General features: G+C 43.1%; 3 protein-coding genes and 1 non-coding gene across 4 annotated transcripts; 2 read left to right on the forward strand and 2 right to left on the reverse strand.

Moving 5' to 3' along the window:
* Nucleotides 1-751: 751 nt before the first annotated feature.
* On the reverse strand, nt 752-4,230 carry LOC140221573 (NADH-ubiquinone oxidoreductase chain 6). Its single transcript, XM_072291331.1, has one exon. The coding sequence runs from the start codon at nt 3,768-3,770 to the stop codon at nt 2,859-2,861; it is 912 nt and encodes a 303-aa protein (XP_072147432.1). The 5' UTR covers nt 3,771-4,230; the 3' UTR covers nt 752-2,858.
* LOC140221572 (uncharacterized) lies at nt 3,796-12,987 on the reverse strand. The gene is given in 5 exon segments (XM_072291330.1): nt 3,796-9,903; nt 9,905-10,042; nt 10,123-10,198; nt 10,311-10,507; nt 12,970-12,987. Coding segments are annotated over 5 exon segments (633 nt in total). The 3' UTR covers nt 3,796-9,699.
* On the forward strand, nt 7,199-7,273 carry TRNAP-UGG (transfer RNA proline (anticodon UGG)). The gene has a single exon. It is a non-coding gene; the product is annotated as a tRNA-Pro (tRNA).
* On the forward strand, nt 8,563-9,281 carry LOC140221574 (NADH-ubiquinone oxidoreductase chain 1). Its single transcript, XM_072291332.1, has one exon. The coding sequence runs from the start codon at nt 8,563-8,565 to the stop codon at nt 8,932-8,934; it is 372 nt and encodes a 123-aa protein (XP_072147433.1). The 3' UTR covers nt 8,935-9,281.
* Nucleotides 12,988-18,202: the final 5,215 nt, after the last annotated feature.

Genomic DNA, 18,202 nt, shown 5'->3' on the forward strand with positions numbered 1-18,202 from the left:
TGATAAGAGCGCATTCTCTAACAGCTTTGAAGCCGAGGCAGCCATCCTCTTGCCAATCCTAAACAAAAGAAAGAAAAGACCAAAAAGAAGGTTTTTTTAATACCTCTGACGAACCGAACCAAGCAGTCTGATCATCCTTGCCCGTCCCCCTCTTCTGTCAACCGTTGAAAGAGCATAGCCCAGGAATGAACCATATCGATCCAAGGTTGCAAGGAAAGAAGAAAGGTAAATCAGACCATAGGAATCTTCTGATGAAGTCCATCAGAGAGGACGGTTAGGTTCTTTGTTGCCTCATCTGCTTAGCTTATAGAATCACACTGTTATAGCTCTACACCGAACAAGTATTTTATCCCATTAATTGGTTTTTCTGGGAAACGAAATAGACACACATGTCAAATTGCAATATTTCTTAGCGACGTGATCTGTAATACTCAATCTAACCTATCAATAGTCCTGTTTGATTAACTAATGTCGTGACTGGGAGGGTTTGTACTATGTATTAAAAGATGATTTTGGTGCGCTACTGAAATGCCCAATTTTGAACAACAAGGATATTCCGGCCCAATAATTTACAGTGTTGCCACAAGTGTTTTTTCAATTTTAAGGCCAACTAGTACTTAGTACATACCATATAAATTATCTCATGTGATGGATTAGATTGAGTGGTGCTATAAGTAATACTGTTGTAAATTAGGCATTTGGAAAAGGCACTGATCTGTAGCAGTCAGTACTGGTGTGTGTTTCTTCTTTGCTTTATCTTTGAATTCAAAGAAATGCTTGGCGATGGCGATAACTGTTTGTTTATTTGCAGATCAAAATCTATTTCTTTAGGAGATAAGCCTTGTGCTGGTTTTGCTTTCTATTTTACTTGTCTCTCAAAACAGCTTTGACTCTAGAATGCTGGGTCCATAATAAGTTGCAAATTTACAATTTCTAATGCGTTATCAGACTCAACCAAGCGAAATGCGAAAAGCCTTAACTAGTAATCGTAAATATGGTATGGCCCGCCTGTAAGCTTACTTACTTTTGACTCATACTCATCAACTCCAATATCCGTGCTTTATCTCGCTGCTTCTGATTGATCTTATTCCTTGACTTCCTTACTAAAGAAACCTACGGATTGGTACGATCTTGAATCAGGGAGTTGACTTATTACTACTAGAGTGAGTTTTTAACTTACCTTTCTATCTCTGATACTGAAACCTAGTCCTCGGCCTATTTCTTCTACTAGACTTATCTTTAGCAGCGCGCCTTACTTTACTTTTACTATTACTTACTTTACTTTTACTATTACTATAGTTATAGTTATAGTGGATGTTATCAAGGAGAGAGACATTGCTTAAAAGCACAATCTTTGACATGTTCTCAGTTTAACATGACGCATGTTATTTAGAAGGTTCCCATCGTCAATCAAAAAGCTCCAATTACCTTTCCGAATGATCGGAAAAAAGCATGTGTTAGCTATATATTCAAATCTTACTACTCACCTTAGAGACCGAAGAAGTGTTATGAATGTTGACTCCTCTTTTCTAGCTTGATAGCAAAGAATCCCTTTGAAGAGTACAAATCAGCCAGCGCTTCGCTTTTCTTTCCTCGATCATGTTTTCTAAAGCACCCACTGATAGCGATGTTGTAGTGGAGATGGTAAGTTTGGATGTGCGAATGAAACAGCTGCCTCATTTTCGAAAGGGGATTTCCTTATTTACTTAATTTAATTTCATTTAATTTAATAGAAGAGCTGCTTCTTGAAGTGAATGATCGGAATTCAGAGAGGATAGAGAAAGATAGTAAATTTTTGGTAATTTATGGTACACAGAGGACATTAGAGAGAGTAAGAGGCATGGCTGTGGTGGTAAGAATAGATGTACCAATGTGCGTAATAACTAACTGAGCATCATTCCCAACCTTGAAAAGATCCGTACCTGTATAAGGAACATTTTCAGAGAGGTTGTTAACATCTGCCACAATGTGAGTAGAAGCCCCAGTATCAAGGAACCAATCAGCCTCAACCTTCAGATCTTTACCTCCCAATTGCCCTTCGGAAGGGTAAAAGTGCTTCCACCTCACATCCCTTTTTTTTGGTTTGAAACTTCTCTTGACAATCTTGCTCCCACATTTCAAGCCTTCACTCTTTCCCAACCATCCGACTCAATACCCAAGGACTATCAGATGGCATGGTTAAAGCCCCAATAAGATCAACAGTAAGTAAGGTAGATCAAAAGGAGAGTTTATTTAAACTTTTCAACATACCAGTAAATGGTGGAGTCTTTGTACAAGTAAGTATTTGAGAGAGGCAGGGTCTGTTTTAATTACAAAAGGCATCCCTACCAAATAAAGTATCCACTTCTGTACTGCTGTCAACAAGGCTATAAATTACTTTTCATAAGTAGAGAGGAGAGGTACTTATTCTTAGTATTAAATATGAAGGCTATGGGTCTCCTTCCTTGCATAAGTACAGCACCCATTCCAACCTCACAGGCATCAGTTTCTAGAAGGGTTTAGATAAATAAGGCATTGCCAGTACAGGAGCATTACACATTGCTGTTTTTGAGAGTTACAAAAGCTTTATCAGCTTCCCTTAAACCCATTTTAAGTAGTGAAGTTAGAGGCTTGCTGATCAACCCATAATTTTACTGATTAATTTCCTATAATACCTAGTCAAACCTAGGAAACCCCTTAGCTCACTGATTGTTCTAGGTGTCTTCCAGTTCTTCATCAAAGCTATTTTATTTGGCTACTCCTTGCTCAGAGATTACATGTCCAAGGTACTCAATTAGTTTGAACCTAAATTCACATTGGCTCTTTTTGGCATACAGCTTTTGTTTTTCTGTGAAAGTCCTCCTTCCTCTGGACAAAGATTACATTAGAGGTGCCTCGACCGCAATTAGATTTTTGATATCTAGCGGTGACAAGGTGCTTAGGATAATAATGTCTCTGGGGAAAGTGTGAACAAAAAATAAGATTTCCCAAGGCTCGAGCACTTCGAGAAGTGCGTCGATATTATCAACCAAACCAGGGAAATCCCTATAATCAGATTTGAAAATAAAGGTTTTAAATGAATCTTTGGAATTGGAAGACGATCCCTCCGCTTTGGAGGAGAAGCACCTTCTGTTCTGAATAGTCGTCCTCCTCATTATAGTCCTCCTAGAATCCAAGGCATTTCGTCGGAATACATCCTGTCTTTTCACCTTTGTAGTCCTATGCATAGTCAGTACTATAGCCCCAATCATAGCTACTAATAAAATCAGACTAGAAACCAAAAACCAGACGGAATAGTAGGTATAAAGTAAATTGCCCAATGTTTCCAAATTAGTCCAACTTCGTACCTTTCCGGCATAAACCGTATATCTCAGAGAGGTCGTATTTCTGTGGGTTGGTAGTAATGGAATGGTTTCATTATCTAAAATGAAGAACATTTCCCACCAAAAGATCAGTCCAATAATACCACTCACTGGTAAATAGCGCAATACTTCTTCGTGAATCTCCGCTATTTGAATATTGAACATCATAACCACGAATAGGAATGAAACGGCAATAGCTCCTATATGAACTACTGGGAAGATCATAGCGGAGAAGTCGAGACCTAACAAAATAAGTAAACCAGAAGTGTCGCAAAAGACTAGGATGGGAAACAAAACGGAATGTACCGGATTTTTAGCACGTACAACCATCAAACCAGAGACCAAAGCAGGGCTCGACAAAACAGAAAGTATCATGGTACGTCGTCCTTCCTTGAAATGGAACTTGAATGCTGGAGCAAGAAGACGCATTCAAGTCGATCTATTACGACCAGCGCGGTTGTTCGTATTTCATTTTCTTCTTCCAAGTCCAAGCCGACGCTCTTCTTATAAAAGAAAGCACTCACTGAATTACTTACTGAATCTCGTCTTTCTCTCGACGCCGAGAATTTTGGACGTGTCCGGGTCGATCAGAGGTTCGGCTTGCTTCTCCCCCACCCTCGCCTATGAAATGGATAACCCTTGCAGCCATAGCAGCAGGATTTTCAGGGCTTCTGTCATTATCTCATTGGATTGCCCCTTCTCCATTAATATGCAATAGGCGTAGGCGAGAATGTCGATATCGGTCAAATCCGGACTGATCGTCCTTGAAATTACAGTCCTCGCAAGCTCCACCCAGGAGTGCCCCCCCCCCTGGAAGTGATTCAATGGCTTGTTGATCAAAAAATCGAAATTCGAGGACATGCGCAATTTCCTCGAGATATCGATTGGCATTCGAGGAGTCGACATTCTCATTTGGAAGAAAAATGCCGAGCTCTTCGCCATATTCCCAGACGCGACGGGGAATGGGTTCCTGGGCGAGTGAAGGAACACTCCATCTGTGGAGTGCGAAAACGAATAGGATCCCAATACCGACAGCAGCTCCAACTGAAGCAATTGAAGCTAGGTCGGTATTCTTATGAAAAAAATAAGAAATGACTTCCTTCATTTTTCTAGGTGTCACCTTAGTTCCGCTTCTTGCTCTAAGCAGAAAGACTTATCTGAAATCGCAGGTGGTTTTTTACCAAGAAAGACATAGGAATAAATAGGCTTTATCATTTAGCGCAATGCAGAAGGCACTACCATCTTTGATGAGCACTGTGGTTCGGGTCACAGCTATGACGTTACTATACGTCATTTTGCTGGTCAGGTGCGAGGTAGAGCATGCCTTTGAATTAGTAGTCGCGTCGGTGCGGATACCAGACCTTCGATCAAGGACCGGGGCGAGCGGAATTGGAAGGAGAAGCAGCTCAGCGCACTAGAGTAGACTTCCAAGAAAGTAAGCAAGCGCACTAGATTAGACAGTAGCAAATAGCGAACCGAACCTTCTACTCCGTCAGTCTTCCCGCCCTTATACAGCTAGTGTAGAACGATCGACATTTGGTTACCGCCTTGCCTTGAAAAGGCACCACTGAAAGACCGCCCAACATCGGGTCCGGGTAGTCCTGGTTAAAGAGTACAGCTGGAAAGGATTAAACCATTAGGCCACTCTACAGGTTAGGAGAGAAATGCACCAGAATAGGACGCGCAACAACGGAACAACAAGAGCAAGACCGCTCCAAACTAAATCACAGTAGAAGTTATGGCAACTCAGGCTGGACCAAAACAGCAAGCGGAAGGTCTCCGAAAGTCCTACATTAGCACCAAGCCATCCCCCAAGGGAGGGTATAACGGAGTGTGGGAAAATCCAGTTGCTAACGCTCCCGGCTGTGGGTTCTTCACAATTAGCAGGGCTTCTATTCTAGTACAGAGATCACCACTTGTTATGCCAGGGTATCCTTTTTCGAGTTGGTTACGGAGATCTTCTTGTTGAGCAACGTTTTCCCGGCAATCTCTGCTTATTAGGGTGGCCTCTAACAGGTCGGGAGAGTACTCAAAATCTTGCTCATACGCCTCGCAAGATTGAACATCTGCGAAAGTCGTCTCGAAGCTCTGACTCTCGAGAGAAAGTCTTGCCTTTGGCGGGAGGACTCCTTCTTTTTGCAACTAAAACCTATCCGCTTCCTTGAGAAATTCAATACCTACTTCGGTACGATACATACGGCCTCGGCAAAGCAGAGAAGGGATAGCGATGCGATTCCTACTAGTACTAACGATTCAAACCTAGCCCCTTAGACTGTTCCTATCACCTGCCCGGGATAGCCGGTACGGTTGTAGTATTCCGATCCCTAGCTGTTCATATGCAGTAGTTCCTCGGCAAAGGTCAATTCCATTGATTTCTTTGCTTTCATCAACCCGGAAGGAGGTAAAGGGGAACCCCTTGACCGAGTGAAGGCGAGCCCGGATGCAGAGATGGATGATGTACTAGAGAAGCTAACTAGAAGAGGGAGGGATTGTGAAGTAGTAGACCAGTGGTATTTTAGTTCAATGCGGCGGATTCCGCCTCCAATCTCTGTTTTGAGGGTGGTGCCCTATCTAATCATTTATTTCAATATCCCAGCTAAGATAGATCGATTGGAGATATCCTACTTCCTTACACAACAACAATAGCAATCTTTCTCTTCAAATAATCGAGACAGATTCAATTGTCAATAGTTAGAGGGACGGAAGCTAGCACTGTAGTCTATAGAAGGGGTGACCCCCTACGAGTTATTAAGCGCCTACCAACTTAATTGTGATTGAAATGACGATGGCAACAGGTTTCGCTTCTGCAGCGGGCATATTATCAGCATCAGCCATAAAATCTAGAGATCGCAATGCGTTACCCACTTTTGGATCCGTAAAACGGAGAACATCAGTCGGGCACTCCACAGAGGGACTTTCCTGAATTAGTGATACGAAAAAGTAAACGAATAAATGCGGGAAAAGTTGGGGAAATCAACAGAAAAAGTTCCGTAATCGTCCTATTTTTTCGTTGCATTTCCTTGTTTTTAACGGAAGCGATAAATGCGTACTTAATATAGTGATGATTCCATGAATCTCTGAAAAGGTAGGGGTCAAGGACCTTATGGGACTGCAATCGTGCCTGCCAATTGGGGAAGGACGCGGGCCTGGCAACCGCTCGGCTCTAGTAAGGGAAACTGGTATGTCTCACATCATTGCTCGAAGACAGGAAAACTGCAAGTTAGCTCAGTTGGTTGGGCATATGTGAGTGACGCGAACTAGCATTTAGAATTGAGAAAGCCGCTGGGTTTATTATTCAACCATGGATCGCAGCGCAGGAATCAAATCAACGAGAAATCCTGGAAAGAGAGTAGCGATGGAAAAGCGTGAAACAATGTCAAGTCTCGACTCGACATGTTAGAAGGAGCTAAATCAATAGGTGCCGGAGCTGAACTCGTATTCAGAGATGGAGGAAATCAAGTCTCATGTTGCTCCTCTGAAAATGCGTATAGAAATGGTGTGGTGGAGAATGCGCGTTAGCGCAACGGCTTTCGCGCTAGTTGCTCAAAAAATCGTATAAAAATCAAGCAAGAAAATGGTTCTTGCAGGGCAGTGGGCGTGGGACTGTAAATCCTCTTTCGTTCGCTGGGCCTGGGCCCTTTGGACTGTAAATCCAAACGGAGTAAGTGGTTCGATTCCACTCATGAACGAGAGCGAGACTGAACGAAAGAAAATGCAAGTGAAACGAGACGAGAATCAAATTGTAGGCTTATTTCCTAAAAGCGGTGGTTCTCGCCTCCCTGTGCCGCGGGGTGGGCGACTGCGGTTCGAGTCTTTTTCGATCGGGTAGATCCATACCATATGTTCCGGGGGGGAGACGAGGTGTAGCGCAGTCTGGTCAGCGCATCTGTTTTGGGTACAGAGGGCCATAGGTTCGAATCCTGTCACCTTGATGTGGTATTAAAGGGGGCCGAAGTGCAAAGCCCCGTAGCCTATCCGTGGTCGGGAAGGCAGGCGAAAAGCACGCACAAAAAAAAAAGAAAGCTAAAATCTTTTTTTTTCTTTTCTTCTTTTGAAACCCATTATCAGGCTTTTGCTTTTTATATTCTATATCTATATAATATTATAAAGCTATTTCACTGGTTTGATTTACATACCTCAGTCATGTTATTTGTCTAGCCTTCAATCAGAATAGCCTCTCCACCGGTTCCGAAGATTCTTTCGGCATCAATGTGCTTTTGGAATCTTCCTATGAAACAAATAACATTCTGGAACTGTTTAGGACAGAACAGGCCTCAGTAGAAAGCGAGCTTTTTCGCGTATAGCCAACCTCGAAGCCCAATTAGCGCACGGGCTGCCCCCTCAACTCAACCCTGGCGAGTACGCTAACTTGGTCAGGGAGCATTTAGACGGTGCAGTTAGTATTGACCACTACCGCCAAGTCCATAATTCCTAAATTGATGAAGTACACATAATGGAGCTCAAAAGCCGATTACAAAATCTACTTTTTGAGCATCTTGAAACCGCACATAATAAATATTATGAATGAATCACCTTACAATAACATACGAGAGACTGCTTTCGATTTTTTTGAACAACAAGTCGAACCTAATGAACAATTCCATTCAAAGGAATGTTCTAGAGGGGGCCCTTTTCCACTATATTCGCGATATTGAACAAAATGGAAGAAATTCTTCACGATTTCTAGAGTTCCGGGATTACTTCACTGATATCGATTTTTGCCTAAGCACGGCCTCTAGGTTAGTTCAAAGTGTAGTACAACGAACTATCGATACACCGAAAACGAGTAAAGATGGGTACATAAAATGAAGACATCGTGGATTACCCAAATTGGGACGACGATAGGACATTTCACTTTCTTTCGCAATATTTCTGATCATGACTCAACCACTAGGAAAGGGGATTGCTTACTCTCAGCCACGTTTTTCGCTTATGCTTAGTCAAGTGAGGATTCCATTCGAAGTAACGTAACAGGAGCACCATCTTCAAAACTTCTCGGGATCCGGAGTTTATCGAGAAAAGGTCCCATCCTTCAATATCATGATTGGGTCAACCAGGCCAGATCATAAGTGAAATAGTTTGATCGGGTCGACCAGGTCAGGCCCGATCATGAGTGAATAGAAAATCTAAAACGTACATAGCTGTTCCAGCGGAAATACTTTGTTTAATTCTACCACTTCTACTAGGAGTAGCCTTTTTAGTGCTAGCTGAACGTAAAGTAATGGCTTTTGTGCAACGTCGAAAGGGTCCTGATGTAGTGGGATCGTTCGGATTGTTACAACCTCTAGCAGATGGTTTTAAATTGATTCTAAAAGAACCTATTTCACCAAGTAGTGCTAATTTCTCCCTTTTTAGAATGGCTCCAGTGGCTACATTTATGTTAAGTCTGGTCGCTTGGGCCGTTGTACCTTTTGATTATGGTATGGTATTGTCAGATCCGAACATAGGGCTACTTTATTTGTTTGCCATATCTTCGCTAGGTGTTTATGGAATAATTATAGCTGGTTGGTCTAGTAAGACGGGGGGCGGCCGTTCGGTCGCCTATGATATACGGACCAATTGGTCAAAAATGGGTTTGTGCCGCAGGTGTTGAACGATCTACTCTACACAGGTGTGGGCTTACAGGGCTAGGGCTCATAAACCCTTTCTTTCATTCATCAAGGGGTCGGTCACTTTTCCGGGCCGGGATCGAGAAGTGGAAGTCATAAAAAATTATCTTCGCACCCCAGATCAAGAGGAAAGGTAGCTTGTCAAGCTGGTCTCACTATTGGAAATTCTAGCTTTCTTTTTTTTCACCGGCTCTTCTTCTTTGTCAACGCTACTAAGGACCTGACGGTTCGCCTACTTGATGAATGAAAGAACATGAGAAAGGGTTATAAAAGAAAAGGCGACGAAAGTCTACTACAGTACAGTCAAAGTCAGCGGCTGAGTTTGCCTAGCCTCGCCTACTATTTTTTTTTGTAGGCGAGCGAGTTAGAGAAGAGGCTTAGGGATAAGAGAGTGTCGGTGCGTACGTAGCCTTCATTCTACTACGCTACACGAAGTCACTTAGCTCGACGTTAATTAAGAGAGTAAAGGAGGAATACCCTACATAGAAGAACCGCAGTTCGCTTACAAAGGTATAACCTTTCGCTCCCCGGGGCAAAGCTGCTTCGCACCACTGATAGACTACTTAATTAAGATTCCATTTCAAAGGCGCTACTTTGTTTCGCAAGCCTTTGTCATTGTCAGTCAACTAAGGTTGGCCCTCGGCCCCCTGCGAATCCGTAAATCAGAGAGCATGCCGCAAAAAAAAGGATGGTCCCCTATGCATTGAATTCTTTCCGGAACGAATCGAATTCAAGTACCTGACCCCCCATCATGGTGAACCTCTCCTTGTGATCGGGATGAGGTAGATGCCTCCCAGCCGGGGGGCGGATCGAATCGGAGTTTCCTTAGGTAGCCACCGACCTACAGTTCTCCTTAAACTTCTGTGCTTGGTGGAAAAGAAGCGAACAAAGGTACGCTCGCTTGCTGTCTTGTTCTCCGCCGCGGACTGGGATCGCTCGCCAGCTAGGCCCTCTAGAAAAAAGTTGGAGCAACATTGTATGAGAACATATTACCCATCTTCGGGGACAAGGGGCGGAACGACCTCTCGATCTACTTACTGCAGCCCAGGACGGGCGTCGTCGTCTAGGCGTGACTTCTTGTTTTTATCTCCCCTACGCCTAGGACGTTGTCTGGGCCAAGAGCCATAGTTAGTTGCTGTTTCCATTTGGTTCTTCTTTCTCGTTGTTGATACCGGCAAGACCCAGCCAGATGATGATGTCTGCTGGTTGGTAGTGAGAGGACTCTTAGTACCCGCAAAAAAAAGGGCGCTGGTGAAAAAAACAATCATGTGATTTAGTTTCTTGCTCTCCCTTAGCAGCGGGAAAGGAGTCTATCTATCTGCCTAGCTTTGGTAGATTTCCCCCAACGCAATTCAAAAACGGAAATTCCACGAATCCCTGAGGTGGATAAGTCCGACGACTCAGCAGCAGTGCGGAATTGAGTTTCTGGTCCGGTGGATCTGATCTATAGTTAGGGGGCAATACATACCAAAAGGTTCGAAAGAAGGAAGGCGCAGTATATAACCAACCCGCCCATAGCCGGTCTAACTGCTGAGAGAGAAAAGTGCTTTTCTTTCCCTAAGAGTCCTCGAGTACACACAGCTATTGCTGATCCTTTGCGAGATCAGGATGAGACCCTTCAGAATTTCTAATCAATCCATGTTAGGTCAACATCGAGACAGAGCATCTCAGTTGGCTCTGTCAAGGAAGTGAAACAGGCATTCCTAGGTTGAGGTTACCATAGGATTGACCCTCAGTCAGGCCTCCGATTCCAAGGAGTTGATTCAGCAAGTTCCCCGTGCTACCCCGCGGGAAGTCTAATCGGATCAATCGGTGGTTCCGTAATGAGTAGTCGAATACACATTGAGGGGGCCTTGCCTCCTCCTTCCCGCCCACACCTTCATTCTTTTCCTCCTCTGATCTTAGAAAGCATACTAAACTTCACTCCAATCTTTCTCCATTAGCAACAAGAGCTGCTCTATCTATCGGCCCTTGATGAGTAAGCTTAGCTATACCGCTTAGGTTGCAAAGCTGCAAGCTCCCTTCTAATGCGTTATTAGGCTGCTTGGAGCCTTCTCGCTTAGTAAGCCGCCTTCGGCCTGCCTATTTACTCGTCTAAACTCGTCACACAATGAAGCGCTTTTGAAAACCTTCCCCGAAAAAGTGGGTATAGTCTTCTATTGCCATGTACATATCAGCGGGCAGTGGGATAAGTCGAAGCATGCCAGAACCTTCTTTAGTAGTGAGCCGTACCGACTAGCTCCTAGCAAGGGCTTCAAGATCACAGTAATGCCTGCCAAAACTTTCCTTGGGTACGAATGTCATGTTCAAAGCAGGTTTCTCTAGACACCTTGGAAAAGATCACTGACGAGCTCAATCTCAAAGTGTGAATGAAATTATCAGTTTCATCCTCTTTATGAGCCTGAGATCATATGGGTCAACAATTCTCATTTCTTAGTTATAGAAAGCCCTTCTCAAGGAAGTGAGCCACTCAATCTGAGCCAGCGGATTCTCATTCAGCTGTGCCGGTGTGCAAAGCAAGCACGCTTAGACAACGATGTCCAATCTTTGGTCTGCCCATTAAGGGCTGACTCCGCTAGGCAAGAGGACTACTACTGGGATTATTCTATTACTAATTGATGACCTGGGGGGCTACTCTTCTTTCTCCACTACAGATATTGACTGACCTGTTGATAGGATAGCGGGGGCAGTAAAGAGGAGAGGAGGAAAAAGAAGTAGAGTTAGGTTCTGTTCTTGTGTGTAAGCCCTCGGTCGATTCGTCTGCTCATTCACAGCGTATGATTCTTATCCAATTGCTTCTTCTGAAAACGCGGCGTCGGTTAATCTTTCTTATTCTCCCTTCGGGGCTCCTCATGTTGCTACTAATAGAAACAGTTCGGACCTTGCTCATACAATCCTCGGGACTACTATTGGTTAATCTTTGTCCTCCCTAGGGAAAGTAAACAAGACGATACTTTTTGGGAAAGACAGGGTTAGCGCCCTTTGGTAGCCTTCCAGTTCAGCTACAGCGAGCTCTTCACTTGATAGAAGAGCGAGACATAGCGGAGGAAATGGTGCTTTGTCGATCCTAACTCCTTGCTTCGGAATGCGATTACCTACTTTCCGCCTCACCTGTCGATTAAAGAATTCAACCAACTAGTTGGAGATGGCAGCTTCGAGCCCCACCTTTGATATCCAGTCGTGTGCCTGCCTTCTTGGATATGTTTATTTCGATGAGGCCGCTCTGATCGGGATCTGACTCCACTAATGTAACCGTTTTCGTACCATGTTTTTCACCTAGGGCCTACGCTTTTTTAGTGTAGCCTATCTTCGTGCTGGAATGGTTTTTTCTCCTCCCTGAGGTCGGACTGTTGCACCTGTCAACTCCGGCATTCCCAAGGCATCGCATATCCGGAAGGGAGCAAATACGATCAACTGTTATAGATTGACTTCTCCTGTTGCTTGATTTGGTGAGTCAAGTGTGTTTCCGACTCCTGCCAAGCTTAAAAAGAGGAAGGGCAGTCTTCCAAGCAAACCCATGAATTAGCTTCCACTCTCGAATCGGGCAATCAAAGGTCAAGCCGGTCAAGGTCAAAGCGGTCAAAGACAAGCTGATCAAAGGGCCAAAGCCAAGTCGGTCAAAGTCAAGCCGGAAATCTCTCTCCTCAACTTGTAAGTGGAGTAAGAGTACAATCCTCCACATCAGTTAGGCGGACCCGACTCCACGCAGGTTGAAGAGGAGAAAGTAGGCCGCCCCGCCCTCGACATTAGGATCGCCACTGACTTCTGAAGGCAAGGCAAGCCTCGTGCTTACACGGAGATTAGATCCGCTTTGATGTTGATGATGACACTGCTGATTTCGACCAACGACCTCAAAAAGTCGACCTTCATGGATGATCCCTAGCCCACATCTCATTGGCAGCTATAGATGCCGGCACTGATCAATATCTTCCTGACCCGACAGAGAATAGAATGGAGTAGGAACACGAAGAACTTATATGTAATCTAATATTCTTTTATTTGAATACTAGGAATCGCACCTGAATTCCATCAATCATTCGGTTAGAAGTCCACTATTTCATCCTTGATGTTTCAATCGAAGGAGATACTCTATTTCACAATCTATCCATCTGGATTCCTCTTTTTAAAGAAAGTCTTTCCTGGATCCTGAAAAAACAAGAAAGAACAGAATGAGAACTAAGAGTTCTTTCAGTCGAGCAGTTGAGGGAACGAGTAAGATACGTTTGTCAGTCTACTATTCTTTTCTTTCGGGAAGGAATTGAGCCTCAATCATCATACGCAAAGAAAGAAATCCTTCGAGAGCGAGAACATTCAGAGTTAGTAGTTGAGTAAGTATAGATTCACTCCGATTACCAAACGGGCGACTTTACAACTTAGGGAGCAGCAGGCCTTGTGTTTGTGGTGAAGGTACTGGAATCTTTTCAATATGAAAATAGGTGGTATCCAAAAGGACAAAAACTGCAACTAGGGATCTGGTGGACTACTGTCATGAGTCACAAGGCATTGGTAGACTGACTCACTCAGATGTTTGGCTATTTCACCTAAGGAGTATGTCTGGATGGATGACTTCACAGTCAAAGATGGTAATTCCATACCTCATCTAATTCACCAACGTGACCAACCACAATGTATCAAATCTCCGCAATGAAAAGCTGGTTTTTTGAATAGCAGGAGGACTTCCGGTTGTGGTTATGCAAGTCCCACGCACGGATCAAATCCAATAAAGAAAGAATTGAAGCATGCTGCATGCACTCGTGAGACTGTCAAACCTACTGAATTGATGGAACAAGAGCAATTCGAACTTGATTTTTGACTCATGGGCAGGACATCTGAAAGAGAAAATTTCGATGCCAACCACCTGGGCTGTGAATCGTTCAGGTAGGCATCTCGGGACCAAAAATCTGAATCAAGGGCATGACCGAAACCGGTGATTAATGCTTCACCCTCGGAGCTCTTAGAAAACTTCCTTTTCTTTGAGAAGCAGAACAAAGTACCTTTAGGAGACCTAGTTAGTGACTGGGCAGGACAGGTCAGCAGGTCTTTCATGAACAGAGGAGCCAACGAAGAAAGATAAGCATCTCAGTAGTAGCCAGATGCTAATGAATTGAATAAAGTTGTTTGCCTACCCGCCGTTAGAGTTCTCGCAGACGCTATTGATGGTCTTGTTGGCCTATCCGATGCGGATCTCCTCAACGTAGAAGCTAAACCAGTAGCCGGTGTGACAGAGAGTCATATTAAGGATAGGGCTAATGCTTTCCCCTTGAACCCCTTGCAGAAAAAGTAGGAAAATGGACTGAAATTGTTGGATTAGTGGATTTGCAGTATCTCAACAATCAGAACTGCGAATATTCCATCATCCAAACTAAGCTTCCTCAGATCCTAACCCATTGGTCATTATCGAGCCTCGTGACTCCGGCTGTGTTGATATCTTCGTATTACCTGTTCTCATTCTATCTATCTGGTTATTGCTTGATGTGTTGGTTGGTATTTCACTATTTAAATGAAATTTAAGTAGAAGTGATTTCTTCCTCATTAGCTCCATTTTTCTTATCATTTGCATCTTGTGATGAATGAAGTGAACTTGAGCTCTCTAGTGCTTCTATTTTCTCTTCGAAAGCATTTACTAGTATTCGATGAGGAAAGACCAGAAAGACAAGTGATATGAACTGGTTTTGTATCCACCCACTTTCCTTCGTTATCTTCAACTCTTTCTCTTTTGGTAGAGGAAGGCATTCCCAGTATAAATGATGATTCTTGCTTTCGTATTGTTAATGTTTTCAATTGTACACGGAAGGAGGACCACTACCATTTTTGTAAGAGATTTATCCTCATATTGTTGGATAAACCATTCTTTGCTAACATGGCTCTTAACTGCACCAAGACATCCTTTTCGCCCTCCGCATCCAACCAATAGCTTTTGGGCGCGTTGAAAATTCCCTCCCTCACTTTATATTCGAATTTCAACTTACCCAACTCATCTTTGGATATTAATTCCTCAGGGAGTGGATTACCCATCACCACAGAGTCCGTATCAGTATAGTAGCAATCCTCTCTACTTATATTATTATGGGTGCATATGGATTCGTGCATAAGCTGTAATGGCAGCGGCTATTTGGACAGCTGCATTACGAGGAACAGCATATTCATCTGATTTCTGAGTATAAGAAAAGTAGCTACAAATGAATAGCTCTTGCCACAACCATACAGAAATCCGCTTTTCCTTAACACATGCTTGTAGCGCTCATTACTACAGATCTCAGTTATAGTGCTCCTTGGGTTGATACCAAACCCACCATAAAGACTGTTCATAAGAATCTTATACAAATAGGCTAATCCTGCATTTCCTTCTTTCTTGGCGCTCAATCTTTATATAGTGATGTTACAAACCGCTCAAATAGCCCTTCCCCTTTTTAAAATAGATAACCCCTTAAAGGAGTCACTGTAGAACCAATTGATTTAGCATACTTTAACTCTTCGCTAAAGTACACTCCTATAAATCGACCCGTTGGAAATATCCGCACTCCTTTCTCGTCTCGGTAGGGCAACGCTGGCTTATGAATGGATGGAGGGCATACAACATACGCTTCGATAAATCCAAACAAATCCTGGGGTAGAAAAAAAGGAGAAATGCTGTGGTGAATTCAAAATCGAAAAAGTAAACTTCACTTTACTTAAGATGAAGGAACCGAGTGCCGAATTGAAATCTAAACAAAGAAATGAAAGCATAACTCTTTCCTCTTGTTGTCCTATTACTCTTTTTGCCTGCCTTGTTTGTGGAGGTCTCGGGTGTCTACGGCAGATCCGATCAGTCTCGTGATGAAGAGAAGTCTTTTCCGATCTTCCACTAAGAAAGATATCGTCACGACAACCAAATTTGCCCGGTAAACTACTCGGGGCTCCCCATGGTTTAGTAAAAGGGAGGGGATATTTTCTCTTCATCTGGGGGTTCATTTCATTCATTATTCATTATGAACTCAAAAGTGTAAGGCTGATTAGTGAGGTCTTAAAAACTTCATACAAGAAATGATCAGCCATTCCAATGGTTGTGCTCGAAAGGCAGTTATGAATCGATTAACTAATCCAATTCCAATATCTTGATTTCGAGCAGCAATGCATCGTGAACCAATATATATATCGTCTGCTAATACACGACCAATTAGTGTTTGGACAAAAAGTTTTTCCGTCATCCCATTTTGAGGACTCACAGCTCGGATAGTACCACAATCTCTTCTACGCACAATAATATGTTGAACTACTTCAACAAGTCTACGTGTAAGATAGCCAGCATCCGCTGTTCGTACAGCAGTATCTACAACCCCTTTTCGGGCTCCGTAGCAGGAAATTATATATTCTGTCAAAGAAAGTCCCTCGCGTAAATTGCTTTGAATAGGTAAATCAATCATTTGTCCTTGAGGATCCGCCATTAACCCTCTCATACCTACTAATTGGTGTACCTGAGATGCATTTCCTCTGGCTCCTGAAAAAGACATTAGATAGACTGGATTAGAAGGATCCGTTATTCGAAAATTAGAATTCATTTCTTGTTTCAAATATTCACTTGTAGCATACCATATCTCAACGGATTGGCGTAATTTTTCTACCGCGTGTACAGCCCCATAATAATAGTGTTTCTCCAAACTCTGTTGTTCCGCGTCTTGGACTAACCATCCTTTAGAGGGAATTGTTAAAAGATCCTCGATTCCTAAAGAAATCGATGTAGTAGTGGCTTGATGGAAGCCCAGAGTCTTTATTTGATCCAGTATATGGGATGTATATCCCATTCCGAAATGATCTATTAATCTGCTAATAAGTCGTTTCATAGCAGTTCCGTCTATCTCTTTATTATGAAAGACCAAGTTGGCCCGTTCCGCCATACATAAGTACCCCCTTTTTTGGCTGAGTAGGATTCGACAATTGCTGAGTAGGATTCGACAATGGGCCTGAGTCAGTGATTCGAAAACTTAATTTACTTCCTTTCCTCAATCTCAATCTGGATTCGCGCGGCAAAAAAGATGGTACTAGCGAAATCGGAATGCCCCCCGAAAGGGGCATCGCCGAATCTAACTTCCTTGTTTAGATAGTGTATGAATAGGCCCGACTAAATCCTTGTATGGCTTCCTCTATTTCTCTATAAAAAGAAATATGACCAAGAGTGGTTCGAATGTATATAGAACGGATTTCCTTTTTTCTATTTCCCACTACCAGATAGTGGGCATAAATCTCATGATAAGTCCCAAAAGATTCATATTGAACTTCAATCGGAACTTCTCTTGACCCAACGACGCGTTGATCTAGTTTCCATCGGAGCCACAAGGGACTGTTTAAACCGATTCGTTTCTGTCTATAAGCTCCCAGTGCATCATAGGAACTAGAAAAATGGGGTTCTTTATCTTTCGTATACTTATAATAATTGTTATTATTGTAGTTTACTTTTTTATTTGGAGAGTTTCCGCAACTATTATATCTATTTGCACAAATACCTCGACGGTTTCCAATCGTTAATACATAAAGTCCGATAAGCATGTCTTGGGTTGGCACGCAAATAGGATCTCCAATAGCGGGAGACAGGAGATTCATATGAGAAAACATAAGTAAACGGGCTTCTGCCTGAGCTTCCAAGGATAAAGGTAGATGAACAGCCATTTGATCCCCATCAAAGTCCGCATTGAAACCCTTACACACTAATGGATGTAAGCAAATAGTACGCCCCTCTACTAAAGTGGGTTGGAAGGCCTGTATGCCTAATCTATGCAGGGTAGGTGCTCTGTTCAACAGTACAGGATGTCCCCGCATAACTTCTTGAAGTATTTCCCATACAATGGGTTCCTTTTCCCAAATTTTCCTTTTAGCAATCCTGACATTAGAAGTAGCACGTTTCGTGATTAAATCGCGAATTACAAATAGCTGAAAAAGCTTTATTGCTATCTCTAGAGGTAATCCACATTGATGTAATGAAAGCGAAGGACCCACAACAATGACAGAACGCCCCGAGTAATCGACCCGTTTCCCAAGCAGAGTCTCGCGAAACCTCCCCTCTTTACCCTCAATTACATCTGAAAGTGATTTGTATACTTTATTGTGACCATCCCTTGTCGGTTGCCCGCGGGACCCACTATCAAGAAGTGTATCCACGGCTTCTTGTACCAATTTTTCCTGACACATTACTAAATCTGCTGGTGCTAATTCACTTCTTTTTAATAGATAGGCAAGGTTGTTGTTCCGACGGATAACTCTCTTATAAAGTTCATTAAT

Source organism: Setaria viridis, unplaced genomic scaffold (assembly GCF_005286985.2).
Source record: "Setaria viridis unplaced genomic scaffold, Setaria_viridis_v4.0 scaffold_313, whole genome shotgun sequence".
Taxonomy (NCBI): Eukaryota; Viridiplantae; Streptophyta; class Magnoliopsida; order Poales; family Poaceae; genus Setaria; species Setaria viridis.